Raw genomic sequence first — 17,089 nt, 5'->3', positions numbered from 1 at the left:
TTGGGAATAGGACCAAGAATCCTACCAAAGGACCAAGAATCCTATCAACCAGTCCTTGGTCTCATTACATGAAAAACAGCTTTCTCAGCCCTTCAGTTACTACTGACATTACTCCTCCAAATGTATCAGACTTGAAACCTGTTTCTAGGGCCATAAAAAGGAATTCAGGGAGGTTAAGCCCCACCCCCACCCTGTGCATCATATCCCACTCCTGGACCTGTATTGCACAGCAGCACAATCAGCACAGCAAAGCCACTTTGGGGGGCAGCATCTGGCCCAAGGTGACCTCAACCCATGCTCACCCCAACGCCAAACTAAGCTAAGGAAGCTCACTGATCTCCCATGGGACCACGGCTTCGGGCTCAGGGGAAGCATGAGGAAAACTGCAATAATTTTGGATTCACTCTAGTGTTACTGAAAGCAGAATTGGGCCCTGCTGTAAGAGAGGGAGAGAAAAATATACCTTGAATTTATTTGAACTAGACAGATTTCAATACTTAAGGGGATTGCATTTAAGTCATCCATGGATTCTGAAAACAACATTATTGCCTGGTATCACAAGCAATTCCCAATTTTTAGATCTTCCTGAGCTAGACTCAGTTTTAGTCCTAATAGTGACAATTCTATTATGTCTGTGAGGGAAATGGAATTGCAATGAACTGGTATACATTTTCCTTAAAAATTATGAAGTGACAAATGTTTTATTTCAGTTTCTCTTGAGGATTTGCTGGATATTAAAAATAATGTAGTCACTGGCTGGCATTAACATAGTACTCTAGGAGCCTGTTTCAGAGAAAGCAGAGGACTGTATTTTCCTGGCAGCCTCTCATAATGTGCTGTTCACATGGTAAATGTGCTTTGTTATCTAGGAGGATCAAGACTTCACTGAATAAAAAGGGATTTTAACTCCATGCTTTGAAAGTCTAATTCTGCCCCTTCTTGGGCTGAAAACAATCCATTGTCTTCAACACAAACAAGAGGGATTTACACCAATCTAAGCAAGAGGAAAATCCATTTTTCCCTGCTATATTGACTTCCACTATTGTGTTTTAGATTCTTGGGTTTTGAACACAGTTTAAGGTACTCTTAACGTTGTCCATTTTCTTTTTGTCTTCCCAGCTCCCTGATGCTCCATCAGTGGTAGCAATAGTGTGTTTATGGCAATCAGGCTGCTGATACATTATCTGCTGTACTGTGCAGCTCCACAGCAGGTTTAGGTGATGAGACAGTAAAATGGGGCAGATTGTCAGAAAAAAACACCCTTGTATGTGCATAGGAAAGCGTGTTAGAACTAAAAACTGAACACCTTTAAAAATCTGATTGTAGTTTCAAAAGAGCAGAGTTACTGCAGATGCCTCTGTTTCTCCTATCTACAAAACAACATGGTCTAGGTGATCTTTACTGTCTCTTCCAAAGCTAACCATTCTATGATTCTATGAAGATGTCCTAAAAGATTCTAAACTCTGCCAAAAAATATAGGACCTTGTCAGTCTTCTGCAGGGCTACCAGTTGAAAACCCCGGGGGCTGCCACGGGCCTCAGGATGCTTACTGAACACAAGGAGGAACTGACTCTGGATCTGGTTTAGAAACAAAGAAAACCCAAAATATGTCCCTCAGTTGCCAGCAACTGGTCTACTTCAGCATTGTTATGTGATTAATGGGAGCTGATTCTGTGTAGAGGGGAAGGGAGGAATTTGAGGGAAAATATTTTACAGACTCTAAATTCTCATTTACTGCAACTTTGAGAGAGTGTTGTATCTTTTTGCAGTCATTACCTCAGCAGTTACTGTTAACATTACATTCTCCTTGTGAAAATCCAGAAATGGCTTCATTTTATGCTCTCTGGGGCGAAAAATAGCTGTTCCTTAATTCACTTCACCACCACCAGCAAGACTATAGTTAAATACAGAAAGGAAAGGGGGAGGAGCTCAAACTGCACAGAGCAGCCTCTGCAGCATGGAGCACCCACCAGCCCTAATGCGCCATAGAAATGCAGGTGATGTGCAGATCCAGCTTCCGAGAACTAGCAGGACCTGGAGCAGGCAGCTCATAAAACCCGCACACAGCCCTGGAAGCCATGTAGGGAAATGAAGTGTGGAATAAACCATATCACGCAGTGACTAGAATGTCACCTCACGCTGCTCAAAATCTTGAGCAAAATCTGTTTCTCTCCGATAACGTTGTGGATACGATTAGCTAACAGCTTTAGAAAGGGAAAGCAGAGACTTGTTTCTTTTCTCTCTGCTAATCATTTAAAAGAGAAAATAAAATAAGGCGTTGAACAGTGCCAAACCTCTTATCTACCTCCATTCAAGTGACAGCACAATGAGCTTTCAGTGAGGTTGTTCAAAAACGCTCTCAAGAGTGCATTTAAAGTTGAACTGATTATGTGCTAAGTACTTGGGGTAGATTCTCAGTTCACATAAGAAAGCAAGGTCCCACGGACTTCACAGACATGGCTTTGGTATATTCCAGCTAGGAGTCAGTTTTTATTCCCAGTGTGCCAGGCTAGCCAGCAAAAATGACTCAGCATGAAATTTCTTCACCTAACATGTACACCACTGAGACCTCCAATGGAGCTTGTTCATTCTTTACAGACTACTTTTCTATACAGCAGAGAGTAAGCAGGCACAAGTCTCCAAAGACCCCCTCATCTCATTTATTCTGAATTTCTCCACGGGCTACCAAGGGGTGCATTGTGACAGCAGTGGTTTGGTTGTGGTCAACACTGCACTTCCAAGGTGACTGTCCCAATTTTCCCCTTACCTCACTTTGGTTCACATCACAGGACAGCGATGGAGCACACAAACTGGATCCTTTTCAGATGAAATAAAGCTGAAAGGGACAGATGTGAACCTGACAACTGCACCCCCACATTTAACTCCCCCTCCAAGCCATGCATAGCCTGAAAAGTCAGATCTCAGACTACAGCTCTACACCAGCCAATCCACACTAATTGCTAATGGAGACAACAGCCTTCTGGTGGCTCCTGCAGATGTAGCTATCTGCATTTAATCAAATTAATTCTACCCCAAGCTGTTCTGCATAAATAACATGGCAACAAGAATTCAAGTGTTGAATGAGTGGTAACACTGATCTCAGATCATTTTCAGAGTAAAATCTTTTGTTCATCTTCTGGCAGGAAGAAGCCCATAGCCAATATTAAACAACAGTGACTGTTGGGATGTTCTGTTTCGAAGGAATCTGTAGTGACTCTGTAAAGCAGGAACAGAGCACACACATCTTTCAGCCTCTTCCCAAGATACATCAGTCTTCTGTGACTGGCAGATCAGAGGAGACAACAACATAATCTCTTCATGTTCTGGCAGTCTGAACCCCAAAAGGAATGAGGTCAACCTGAACATCTCGGACAGGAACAAACCAGTGACTATTCTCTCAAATGTACAAGCCATGATCCTGAGCCCACCAGCGATGTCAGGAACTTTCTTAGCTGGGATTCATTTGACCAGACATTGGCGTCTGTGCTGCAGAACCTGCAATCAAGCTGCCTATGCCATCAGCAGAGAGAAACCAGCACGAGGCACAACTCACCTCATGCTAAAGCCCATGTGTTGTGTGAAACAGGTGAGGAGGATAATCCACAGCAGTACTTTGTTCTGTTCACTGACCATGCAGGGAGACAGTGAGGTCCAACTCTGACAGACAGTAGTCCTTTATACCCATCTAGAGTTAGGTGGGCTGAATGCAAACCCCTGTGACTGTGACAGGTTTCTGATAAGCCCCTAACAATAAATATGGGTCACTAAATCCATTTATAATCAATATATATCCTCAGCCTGCAGGGATCAGCCTTCAAAGGCCCCCAGGCTGGTGGAGTGATCATTTTTGCACATACATGTTACAATGACTCCTTCCAAGAGTCACTGTTACCTACCAATGACTGTGTCACAATGTAGGGATTTATACAAGTGACAGACTGAAAGTTCTTCTGCCCTCAGGTAAGACAGTGAACACCTGTCAGTGTTGCTGGACTAGGGACCACTGTGTATAGACGCTATACCACGTATATTCTCTATGCACACAGGATATACACAGAGCCATCGCTCTGTTCAGGCCAAGGAGAAAGCAGATAAAGAGCCTTTCATTTAACTACCCTGAACTTGAGACACGTCGCAGTCACGGTCCCAAATTTGCATTCTCAAGAGCACAAGAGCAAGATTTGTTATTCTACCCTAAAAATAAGAACACACTGCAACAGAAATGTACGTCCTTTATTAACAACTTTTCAAAATAAATCTGAAGAAAAAAAGTCTTTGGTGACACTATCTATAAAAACAACCTATCTTAGATGGTAAACCTATGATGTTATACAGGTTAATGAAGTAAACCAAATTATATGGCTTTTTAATTTGTCATTCTCTCTTTTTCTCTCACTCACACACTTGCTTTAGGTTTAATTGCACCATGTTGTCAATAGTCAAACAAAGAGGGAGAAACACTTTAAAAAAGATGTGGCAGCACTATGAAAACATTGGTAATGCATTAGAAAATTTTTCTCAAAAATGTACATTTTATACAAAATAAGATTGTATTTTTGTTTGTTTTTTTGCTTTACATTTGACAACCTGTGAATTCCCATATCAAGTTTCCATTCTCATAATCCAAACACTATACATATTTTCTCTCAAAATAAATATACAGAATTATGTACAAGGTCGCAAGGCCCATTGGATCATCACTAATCCACTGTGAAATAGTCACTAAAAACATTGTGAAAGAGTGGGAGGGAGCATCTCAAAGCATCTGATGAGTCCCATAACCCCTCCCCCCAGTTTAACCCCTGCCTAATTTAACTCCCCCTAATTTAACTCCAACTTAAAAAATGTGTGAAGACGGTTAAAATAGTGGTATAAAGGCCAACTTGACTTAGTTTTAAACAAGGGTGAGATGTACAAAATTTGGGAAGATGCAGTTTTATTTCCAGGAGACACCAGCTAAGACCCTGCACAGGGCAGGTCCCTTCTTGGAAGACCACAGGTCAATCCCATGAAGTCCTGCTAACGCCCAAGGAAATGGCTCTGTCAGGCTGATGCCCTTGAAGGCCACATTTCCAGGACAGACATCAGAGCCTGCCTGGAAAAAATAAAAAAATAGAGCAGACCACCAATCCACCCTTTGCTGTAAGAGGATGTTTCACTGGAGGAATGAATAAATTGTCAATTGATATAGACGTCATGACAAACACTGAGTAGTCTTCTAGTTTCAGTAAGAGGCAAGTACAAAAGAGGAGGACACAGCATTTTACACTGGGCATGTAAAAAATCCTAACTTGCATCTAGCTGTTTCTTTCATTGCTTCAGTGTCAAATGATGACTTCCATTCTCCAAATAACATCTTTTGGTAAATGAGCTATTTTAAAAGGCGCTCACTGGTGAAAGATTAATTTCTTTGTCAAAACTGGCTCTAAAAGAGAAATTGCAATCTGAAATTGATCAAATCCATGATGTTTTGAAATGGAAAAGGTCAAAGCTCTCAATAGCCATGCATTAGCACATCAGTGTGTTCACTATGAAATTATTACAAAGCTTAAACATTCACATCTAGAAAAAGGTAGGATAATAATTAGAGATTCTCACAAAATAGAAAGAGGGCAAACAAAATCTTGTGCAGGCCCAAGAGACTGCAAGGAGAGCCAGGCACTTTCTATCTTGGAAGTTTGCCCCTGTTTTTCCTTCCTCCAGCAGCAGATCTTATTCCAATTATAACTGGGAAGGATTTCTTTCTCTTTTTTTTTCTTTTCCCCTTTAATAAATTCAATTAAAAATTAATCAGTTCTCCCAAACTCTAATCCGTACTTCCATTCTTTTATAATGGCATGAATCTATTCACATTCATCCACCCATCTCACCCCTGATTAAATTAAGGTCAGTAACCTTTACAAAAGGCCACATGCCTAACACTCAGTCAAGTCATCAGGCATTCAAGTACCTGTAAAGTAAAGGCTAACATAGCCTGCTGTTAATGAAAAATAATAATAATTAAAAAAAAACTACAAAAGGAGCAACAAGGAGTGAACCTTGTTTCAGCACCATCTGAATTGGGAGGGGAGCTAAAAAAAGAATAAAGAACCATTGACTTGCACCTACGACATGCCAAAAGGGTGATTTCACTCACTAAGGAAACAACACGACTGCCCAGAACAGGTACACGCGGGTGGCTCTGCCTGCTGTCCTGAGCAGCACTCACTGAGTGTAGCACAACGAGTCTCTAAGCTGAGTTTGCATCCAGCTCTTCCCCTGGATCCCCAGGCTGTGGGCACGGAGACCAATGACTGTTCTTGAGGCACATTCTTTCCCAGCAAGACAACTATGCCTGGGTAACGTACTGCAAAGAGAAATGCTCCTACCTATCCACATCCCTTCTGGAGCTAAGCCTTCCATTGTCACTTGTTTAATTAGCAATCGGTAAACAGAAGGGGCCTCAAATTGCACTGAGAGTGAGCTTTAGCACAGTCTCTTTCAGCCACCCCAAAGAGAGATGGTAACAGAATGTCAAACAGCTTAAAAGCTTGGCCTGGCTCACTGCACTCCAAAACCGGATCGTTACTCCCTTTTTAACGAAAACCCCAACCCACGTGCCCCCAAATGGCATTACCTCAACCCAAGCAGAATTGTAATTCCTGTTTCTGCAAGGTCCCCTCCTTCCCTCTCCCTGGCCCCTCTAGCTGGCTACAGACCAGTGACTGGTTCTCAGAGCTACAGATGCTCTGGTGGGCACGGCTGTGTGCCACCTGCACACGGGACACGAGCAGAGTGTGAGCCTCGCCAGCCTCATCCAGTGTTTGGCACATTCTCCAAAAATACAGTCTAAGGAGAAGGTCTATTCCTGTTGTTGAAAGAGGAAAAGCATCATGGGAGCCACTGAGCCATTCACCCTGGAAAATTAAACCACTGGATTTCATCTTCCCCTGCAGATCAGCAAACACAGACCTGAGAGCACAGGGAAGTGAGGTTCAGGTTCTTAAGAGATATGGGCAGCTGAAATAGCAGCTCACCCTACACAGACTGGAGCATATCCTGTTTCCTTTCTGTCCCTGGCCCTGCCCACCTACTGCTGCCTCTTTACACTTCTCTCCACATACTGATTTAACTCTAAAATGGCATTAGAAAAGCCCAGTAAATCACTGGATAGTTTACCACAAGTGTAGAGAGTTGAATGGGCTCACAGAAACATCTGTTGGGCACCACCATGGCAGAAGGTGTCAGATGAGACTGCATGGCCAGGGAATGGGAGAACAACAGGAAGAGTGGGAAAAGTGGCACCTCTTCCTTTCAGCAGCACATGTCACTAGCTGCACTCTCACACATATTTTGGCAGATTCCTTTTAAGATTTGGTTCAGATTTATAAGGGCCTCTAGTGATAGGGACATGGGGTAATGGTTTTATAACTGAAAGAAAGCAGATTTAGATCAGATATTTGGAAGAAATTGTTTACTGTGGTGGTGGTGTGGCAGTGGAACAGGTTGCTCAGAGCAGCTGTGGATGCCTCATCCCTGGAGGTGTTCAAGGTCAGGTTGGATGGGGCTTGAGCAACCTGGTCTAGTGGAAGATGTCCCTGCTCATGGCAGGGGGGTTGGAACTAGATGACCTTTAAGATCCCTTCCAACCCAAACCATTCTATGATTCTAACACAAAATGGCAGGAACCTGATGTTCCCGCCCTAACTCGCTGTGCTCTGTTCAAATATTGCAATACATACGCAAAGCAAAGCACTCTGCAAGTCTTAACATGTCAAGTTGCATACAAACATTTAGCAGTATGTACTTTGCACTTTTAAAGCAACTTTCCATTTAGGGATTCTGATCTTACCAGTGACAAAAACTATTTAAGCTTCACAGCATTCTCTCTACAACCAGTAGCTATTACTTTTACAAAGGAGGAAACTGAGGCATGCCCTGGTAATGGGAGTTGCTTAAAGCTGCATATTAAATTGGTGCCTGAGCCTGAATGAAAATGGTTATCATTCTGGTCCAATTACTCTTCATCCCTGCTACCAGATTGCCTGTTTATAAAGGAATGAGGTATAGAAAGGCTTGCTGGTCTTCTGGGCATCGGCACTAAACCTGCTTGCTGTGACTTTACACAGAGCTCTTGGGGTAGCGATAGCTACAGAGCACCCCAAATGCACCCCATCAAAACATGAGAGTTCAAAACATTTTTAAAGTGCTTATTTTCTTGTCAAATTGGAATGGCATCTTTCTGACCCAAATGACTGCTTCAGTTTTCATACTTCAACGTAAAGAAACACATAAATAAGCAAAGGACTACAGAGAAATAAACAACTGGAATAATGCAATTTAAAAATAATTATATTTGAAATGCTAAAACTGTTTTAGACCATGAGCAGCACTAGTATTTCAGGGACAGATTTTTTGTGTGAGTTACCTTGCCCCAAGTATAACTGGGAGCACCCACTCCTCCCAGTACCCAGAGTCTGACCACACACTTTACTTCCACACACTTCACTTCAGGTGTCAGACCTCCAAGAGGGAATTTCTCGACATAGTAGCAATTCCAAAAAAAAAAAAAAGGAGAAGCCCATGCTTTGATTTCAAAAAATCCAGTTTGTTACAGGCCAAGTTCCTGTACTGCAAGCACTAACATGCTTTCTTGTTTTCTGTCAACACCTCTTTTGCCCTCAGAACAAAGCTGCTTCTGGAAGTTTGGCTGCCATGGCCAAGTGGCACCACTGCCCCCAGCAGCAGGACATGCAGGGGCTCTGGGTGTCCCACATGACCACCACACCAGCTGTGCTCACTGTCCCTGGGGTGCTCAGCCACCCATGGGCAGGGACATTCTTGATGCACCTCTCCAACCATGATACACACACCTGGCACTGCAGCCCTGCTGTGCCTGCATGTCCCTGTACTCCATGTCACTGGTTTGCTCCTCCACAGAAATGCTCCTCTCTCCCTTCAAGGTAAGGCTGATTGCCTTTAAAAATGGGGTCCTCAACCAGAAGGATCTACCCTCTTGTTTGCATCTTTGGGGATTCTCCAGTTTTCCATCTGTCCAAAGGAGTTTAGCTGTAGTGGCTGCTACTGGCTTGGGAAAAACAGGAAAAGAATTAAAAAGTCAGCAGTAAATGAGAAATGTTAATATTTCGGTTCTGTCCTGCTTGTGCTTAGTTGTTTCTGAACCTGCTGCATTCTCTCCCTGTGAGATTCCAGCATTTAACTGGGCAGGGGAAAAGGAATGAAAATTGCATTGACAATCAAATGCATGAAAGAAAGAAATGGCAGCTCTGAAATAGTCACAACCAACACAATTTTGATTAAAGAAAGAACTCTGTTTTTAATAGGTTTTTTTTTGATCATTAAAAAAGTTTAAACCTGCATAGCAATCATTTCAAAAATAATTATTTAATGTTCCATAATGAAACTGTACACGACCTAGTCTCAGCGACAGCAGCCTGCCGGGCGGTTTGGTGCGTCTGGAGCTGCGTGCCCGGAGCCGGGACGCTGCGTGCGGGGTTGGCGCTTGCTGTCGGTGGCACAGTCTGGCAGGGGCGGCTCAGCCCCTCAGCAGCGCTCCTCAGAGTCGTTCAATATCTCGGTACTTCTTCCTCAGGATGGAGACCTGGTCTTTAAAGAGGACAGGGTCGAGCCTCATCTGCGAGTGGATCAACGGCATATAGCCAAACCAGCTGGCAAAAGTGTTCATGCAGCTCTGCCGCTGGGCAAAGTGGTCGGGGTCGGCCCAGCGCGAGGCCCGGGATGTCTGTGGAGGGGAGAGCAGAGAGCAGACATCAGACACACAGCATGGCAGGGTGGGTGCCGAGCCGCGCTGGGGCTCGGGAGCAGTGGCTCTGGGTGGCTGAAATCCGCTCAGGGGGTTTAGACAGGGGCAGGGACACCCTGCCCAGTGCAGAGCCAGCCATGGGGAGCCACACACCCCCAGCATTCCAAACAGAGCACGGGGCAGTGCCATGTGGCAACCGGAGCTCAGCCATGAGCCAGCCTGACGTGGAGCACAACACCCGCGAGCAGCCCCTCCACAGCTCCCACATTGTTTCACCCCATCCCTCACTCTTCTTTCCTTGAAACACTCAAGTTATTGCAGGGATAGAACAAGTTCTTAAAAACCACCAGGAAAGAAAGGAGGTGCACACCCGAGCCCAGGCCAGCTCCTGCCCATGGTCTTCAGCCATAGGAGGAAAATAATTATTACAGTTTCTCAGAGTCAAAACTGCACTTTTGCAGTCCAGATCTGCAGATTGTAACTGAGCTCAGCAGAAGCCCTAATGTGCTTGGCATTACTCATGTGTGTAGACATCCTGCAGTGAAAATCAGGGTGCTTCCAGGAATCCCATTGGCCAAAGCAAGTGCACCAGTCAATGCTGTCTCACAGACAAAGAAAATTAACTGAAGTTCCAAAGTACATCACATTAAACTCTGACCCAAGGAAAAGACCCAAGGTCTTTGACTGCATACATGCAGAATACTGTGGCTTGATTTTCCAGAGTTCAGGGCACCTGTAATGCCTGTTGGAAGTCCACTGAAACGCAGCAGCTCTGGAAAAAAAAGGCTCTAACAGCTTTAAAGCTGTTATTATTCTTTATCTGTACCTAAAGGACATTTATAAACATAATAAAACTATTACTTAAGATAAATATGAATGCTGAGAACGGAAGGGGCTTTTCTGTGCCACTTCTCATGCATCTCTCTATAGCACTTACGTTTCCACTATACTTTAAAAACAAATACAAATTCATAAAGTCAAAGGATGTAAATTAAAACATGAAGAAATGGATAAAGTCAGGGACTTGCCAAATGACTGTGGTATCAGACTTGATCTTTGTCCAAGCCTGTCCAGTCTAGCTCAAGTGGTAGGTTATAATGTGCATTGATTACAGCCTCCTGATTATACCAAGCCACTAAAGAGCAAGTAAAAGCTTGTTGCTAGAGGATTATAGCAGACATTTTGGCCATTAACAGTGAATTTCCATACGACTATTAATCTCTGTCACAACACTGAGGTTATGTTAATTTTTTATTTGTCTTTCAAGGAATTATGAACATGGTCCATTACATTTCCCAAAGCTGCAGGAACAACTTGTCTTTAGGAGAGAGTTATAGTTCATGGCTGACTCGAGTCACCCATGCTGTAGGATGAAAAATGAATGTTCAGGCTTTGCCAAACAGCCAAAGCACAGCCCTGTGGAGTGGTGAAGCTGAAAATGGAAGCAATAGGTACTTTCTGGATGACACCTTCTTGTTCACAGAAGGACTCCTGGGCACCCAGATGAGTCTGAATTGCTGAATGCTACCTATACTTCAGGTGAAAGCACAGCGACATACAGATAAGGCAGTTTACAAACTGTCATGGCCACTCCCAGTCAAAGATCCAAGTAATGCTAATAGGAGGAAATGTGAGGTGGAAATAGATGGCCCCTTATTTCTTTCACCCCCTAGTAATCATGGTACTGTTTGCAACAAAAATCACAGACACCGTGGCAGCACAGATGGGAAGCTGTTCAGGACTTGCAGGTTCTGCAGGACTTGCTATTCCTCCCATTGCTCTCACACAGGGTAGGAGGACCAGTGCCCTCAGGTTACCAGGTGTCCATGTTACTAGAGGTATTTCCATTTCTGCAGAGACAGAGGGCTTTTCCAGTAGCTGGAAGAGGATCTAAAGCAAGCATTTCATGGCTGCTAGTGAGTGATGGCATGACTGTGGGACAAAATGTTCCTTGTGGGAAAACACCATGTGCCTATCACAAATTACCTCTGTTGTGACAGTCCAGTGTCAGTGCTTGAATCACACTATGTAATTTAAAATAGCACTGGGACAGTCTGGTACATTATATTAATTAATAATAAAAAAATAGAAAACCTTTTAGAATTTACTTCTGCTTCCAGCATTCCATGGCTAGGTCTTAGGTCTAGAATATTTAATTATAAAACTAGAGTTTAACTGAAATTCAATCACCACAATAGTCAGTTCCAGGAGTTTGAGATCACTGTGAATAACACTATGTGAGAAAACTATGAAGGTAAGCAGCATCCACAGTAGATGTTTGCCAGATTTCTTTTTCTTTCATTATAATAAGCATATCTAAAGTCTATTTACAGTTCTGCTAAAATAAAAGCTGCAAAAAAATTTGACAGAATTGTATCACTTTCTAAGCCTAACTGAGAAGCACAACTCATTATACTATCAATGTATCTCAACTGCTAAAACATGCTGGGAATACACACCTGTCCCATCATGGTCTCCTTGTACTGTTTTTTCTGTGTTACTTTGATTGGAGGCAATTTTGTCACAGCTGACACCAAAAAATTCATTAGAATGTCCTCACAATTGGCCAGTTGGTCCACCATATTCTTTAGGCTGGCAGGCAGGTAATGAGTGTACAGGTAGTGATAATATCTGGAAATGAACAGTGGTGTTGTTAATGCAAGTCACTGGGCTTTCAGGTATTACAAGCACCAGGAAATTTCTATTTCAGTTCAAACACAAGTTTTGTAACCAATTCCCAATATGCCACTTCCTTTCCCTGGTCTCATCCTCCAACAGGAATGGAAAACAAATCAGTTTCTCATTAAGACAGTAAACAATGTTAATGAAGAAACAGAACATTTTGTAATTGGGTTGAAATAAACAATGCAGACTTAAGTATCGGGATAAAGGACAAGTAGGAAAGAGAGCCCCACGTTGCCATAATGTGATATACAACACTGATGAATTCATCCTTCACATTTTCCCTCCAAACTGTTAAGTTGGAAAGAAGTCTAGTAAAACTGCCCTACTACTGTTCTTATTGTTGAAATTATTCTCCTTTGGGCCTATACCATTCCCCTGTGACCTCTCTTCTCCTTTGTGGGGATGTGGATTAGACACCCCAGAATATTCTTTTTTCTAAAATCTATAGAGGACTTTGCTCTGCTGAAGTCCTAACAACAGCGGGGTTCTCCAACATGCTGCAATACGCTGAGCTGTCAGTGACATGTCCACTGTACTTCATTTCTAGAGTAGCCAGAAGACTTTGCAGTCTGCAGCTGTCAGCCAACACATAGCCAGAGCTGGTCTGGAAGTAACCTCCTTTCTGCTATGCTACAGGCCATTCAGCCGAGCAGCTTAATGAATTCGGGAACTCTTTGAAGTGTGTAATTCCTGATGTTAAAAAGAGCAGTCCGACTGCCTCAAAACACAAGTGACTTCAAAGAGACCCAACAAGCGCAATAATGATTACCAGATCCCCAGAGCTAAACCAAGAACTTAAATTATTACCCCATAAAAAGTAGACCCATGTATTATCTTTCCATTTTTTCCCCTCCCCGGAAGAATGTTCTTCACACCCAACACCCTACCCCCCTCTTTACTGTTTTGTTTCATACAGAAGGAGGACAGCAGATGCTCTGGGTTCTTACTTGTGGTAAATAGCAGCTCCTGTCAATACCATGGAATAGTCATTAGTCCATTTGGAGGTGTACCCCCACCTCTCCTTAGTGTTGTCCCAGAAGTGACTGCGTGCAGGGTACCCTACAATCCTCTCTGGAAAGCTCTGCCAAACTGTAAAGGCAAAATCCACCTGTGGACAAAGGTACAGGCCAAATGAACACCAAAACTGTTTCAATAAATGTCAACAAAAGAAAATATTACCTTGCCACTAATTCACAATTCAAAATCTTGGAACTGTTGCTAAACATTAATTCCATATATTCATCAGTAAATTAAACTGACTGCTTGACATTTTGCCCCATAATTATGCACATTTTAATGGTTTCTGTTAAAGGGAGTCTAAAGCATCACAGCATTACATTAACATTTTCAAACTTGGCCTTTACATATCAAACCTTTTCAAGTTACAGAAAGAATGGGTGTAGGTGCATGTATTTATACTTCAATGCGATACCAAGAGGTAATAGCTATGTGGTAAACTGAAACTTTTACACTTCTTTGTGCATCTCACCTACCATTTTAGCACTGTTAACATGAGGCTTGGAAAATCAAACACTTCAAGTTGTAAAGGTGGCTCAGGGAGACTAAAACAGGCAGTCAGTGTGGAGTCCATTTATATCTTTCATCTGTTTTGAGTGTTCTGAAGACCATGTCAGTCATACTTTTAAGATTGTCTATATGACCAAAAAGGTTCAACATAATAGCTTAATAAAGAGGGAGACAAGATTTCCATTTAGTTAAATGGTATCAGGAATCTAAACTTTAAGAAAAATGCTCAATACTGTATGACCCACAGGAGGATGTCAAATGCTGCCAATGTGGTTTTTATTTTATTATCTTCCTGTAACTATTTTAATGACTCAGATCTCTGAGAATGGAGAAGTGACAGGACACTGCTACCCCAGGATCCCACCAAACAAACCCTGGTGATACTAGGAAAGGGATGACTGGGGTGGTTTGCAAAGGCCCTGACAGCATTCTATTTGAAAAGAGTTTGGTAACTACATATGGGAATATTTTTAGCAAAGAAAAGTTGGTTGGCAGTCTTTCCACTTCAGCTTAGATTTCGGAGCTCTAGCTTGACTAAAGTTTTAATATGAGTTAAAGACAATTGTCATTGTCCTAGTCAAACCCAAGAAAATGAGGGCTTTGTTTCTGCACTGCACATTGGGTTCCTCCAGTACCAGAGGGACCTAAAACTTTGCTCAAAAATGTTTGTAAAGCCTTCCAAAAGCACAGTCAAAGTCAAAAGTAAAGAAGTTAGATAAAAAATTGCTGCTCTGAGAACAGTCCCATTTCGTGTTGATTACTGTCAGACTTCTCACATTTACAAGTGTTTTTATGAAACAGAAGAGCTGCACATGGACTGAAACACAAAGTTAGGGACTGGGTATTTTCTTTAAAGTTGTTTCAAGGAATCTGAGGCCAACTAGAAAGACAATGTGCACAAACCAGTTACCGTTGTGATAGTTCTGATCTCATCCAAATCAATACCACATGAAAGAACTAAAGGGGTTTTTTTTCCCTATAAAGGACTTTCCCATAAAACGTGACATCTGTTTTCTTTAGAGAAGTCTGAGAATCTCAAACTTAAATAAATAATAAAGCTTCTGCACTCAGTGCCCTCTCTTGTGCTTTCAACTATCTGCCCTTCTACCAGGGAGACACACTAAAGCAACCACCCTAAGAGAAAACTCCCTTTATTAAAAAAAAGCAAACCCTCAGTTCTCATCCTGTATGATTTCCAGCAGTATTGCCACTCTCAGCTGATCAGCAGGAAAATCCAACCAAGCTGCCAGTCTCTTAAACCTCCAGATCACTGACCTGTGCCTATTTCTAATTCCTTTCCATGCACATATTCCTCTGTGCATGTGGAACAGCTCCTCTCACAGAGCAATTATGCACTATTCTGTTGTGAATGGAAAACCTTTACTACCCCACAGCCAGACAGGCCAGAGGATGTGCGATTGTGTTTGACCATGTTTCTAAATTGCCTTCTCTGGGCCTTGAAGCTTTGCCACAACATCCACCCCTGAGCAGGTCGTTTCAGGGACAATGTCACACCATAACTGCAAAAGCTGTACAGCGGGGAAGGGGAAGCAATGGAGGCCATCAGCTCTTCATGGAGAGCCACCAAAGAGAGCTGCTGACCCTGGCACCCTGGCAGAGAGCCACACTGAAGCTGCAAGGTGGGTCCTGGCAAGTGCTGGCCAGCTGGTTCTGTCTGCAGCACTGAAGCCATGGGGCTCATAGAGCAAATAGCCACTGTGCAAACACACAGGAGCAAGTTGCTCACAGGAGAGAAGAAGCCACAAAGAAACCTGTATGTTATCTTGCTCAACAACAAATATTTGCATTTCAGAATGTTCAGGGTAAAACACGGCCAAGCTGAATGAGAAACACTATTTATTTATTTTATATGTGTTCCAGAAGCTTGAATGACTTCAAAGTTTGGAGGAGGAATAAATATCACTTCAAACAAAACAAAGCCCCAAGTCCTCATGGAATTCACAGGCTGGATTGCTGTGAACTACCTCTCAGTGAATGAAGTCTCTGAGAAGTCTCTGAGAAGTCTTACCATGGTCCCCAGGGCAGCTTAGACAGGACCCTTCAGACTGAGCAACAACCTTAGGAACTCCAGCCCTAGGATAAATGCCTTTTACTGGGCTGTGCAGGGCTTTGCACACAGCTTTGGCAGCAGCCATGTTCTTCCTCACCTAGCAGAAACTACCAGGGTGTACCCTTGGTATCAGATAGGTTCAATGTCAACTACGTCTTCCATTTGTGAAGCAAAAGAGGGCCACTGTGGCTCTTTGTGGAGCAGTCTAACCACAACAGGGAAGATGAGCAGTTGCAATCTCATCCATTTAGAACAAATTCAGTAATTTTAGGGTATATAGCAGAGACTGAAGACTAATGCTATGCATTTCTTCACTGATTTATAAGTAGTGGTACCATCCCTGTCACTAACAAAAATGCTATTTTATAAAGGTGAAATGGGGAGAGAGGATGGCCATGAACAGGGGGAAAGAAGGGAAAACAAAAGAAAATCGAGTTTTTCAAGCTATTCCCTGGCCATCATTAATAATGTATTTCCCAAATATTGCACTCTATATAAACTGTCATCAGTTTCCCTTGTGGTTCTCAGGAAGAGGTTCTAAAAATCAATACTCATCCCAGTTGTAAAAATTGGTTTTCTACAGTATTTTTCTTTTCTTAGTGCTATCTTGCTCTTGGCACAAACACTTGAACACCTAAACTAGCAAAGATCTCCAATTTTATGGGCCAGCGCTATGGTGAAAGAGCATTCCTCAGTGAAATCCTGCACCAGGATGGCAATGCTGTCTTTTGGAGCAATAGCAGTCCCCTGCTGCTGACAACCCTTCCTTCTCCACCTACACCCTACTGATAACGTGGGGGAGGGGAAGCTACCCCAATCAGAAAAGTGAGAACAGAATATTAAAGCTGACTGCTCTTGGCTGCCTACACCCGCCTGCAGCTATGTTACTAAAATAATAAGGAACGGAAGAACCATATGCTAATGATGAGCCAATTAACCAGGGTGAAAAGCTCCTCTGATGGCAGGCAGTGGCAGCATTGCTGAAACAAGTGCAACACGTTAAATTTGAGGAGTGTGGCAGGAAATCTTATAACATTTGCTCA

General features: G+C 42.9%; 1 protein-coding gene across 1 annotated transcript in view; it reads right to left on the bottom strand.

Moving 5' to 3' along the window:
* Positions 1 to 4,215: 4,215 nt before the first annotated feature.
* EXT1 (exostosin glycosyltransferase 1) overlaps positions 4,216 to 17,089 on the bottom strand; it is a 181,373-nt gene continuing 168,499 nt past the window's right edge. Inside the window, exons 9-11 of the mRNA XM_071553946.1 lie at positions 13,396 to 13,556; positions 12,223 to 12,394; positions 4,216 to 9,742 (exon numbers count right to left, since the gene is read on the bottom strand). Of these exons, the coding sequence (XP_071410047.1) occupies positions 9,557 to 9,742; positions 12,223 to 12,394; positions 13,396 to 13,556 (519 nt within the window). The 3' untranslated portion in view covers positions 4,216 to 9,556. The remainder of the gene's footprint in view (positions 9,743 to 12,222; positions 12,395 to 13,395; positions 13,557 to 17,089) is intronic.

This window comes from Pithys albifrons, chromosome 4, assembly GCF_047495875.1.
Source record: "Pithys albifrons albifrons isolate INPA30051 chromosome 4, PitAlb_v1, whole genome shotgun sequence".
Lineage (NCBI taxonomy): Eukaryota > Metazoa > Chordata > Aves > Passeriformes > Thamnophilidae > Pithys > Pithys albifrons.
Note: the sequence above shows the minus strand (reverse complement) of the source record. Positions and strands in the feature narration are given on the sequence as shown.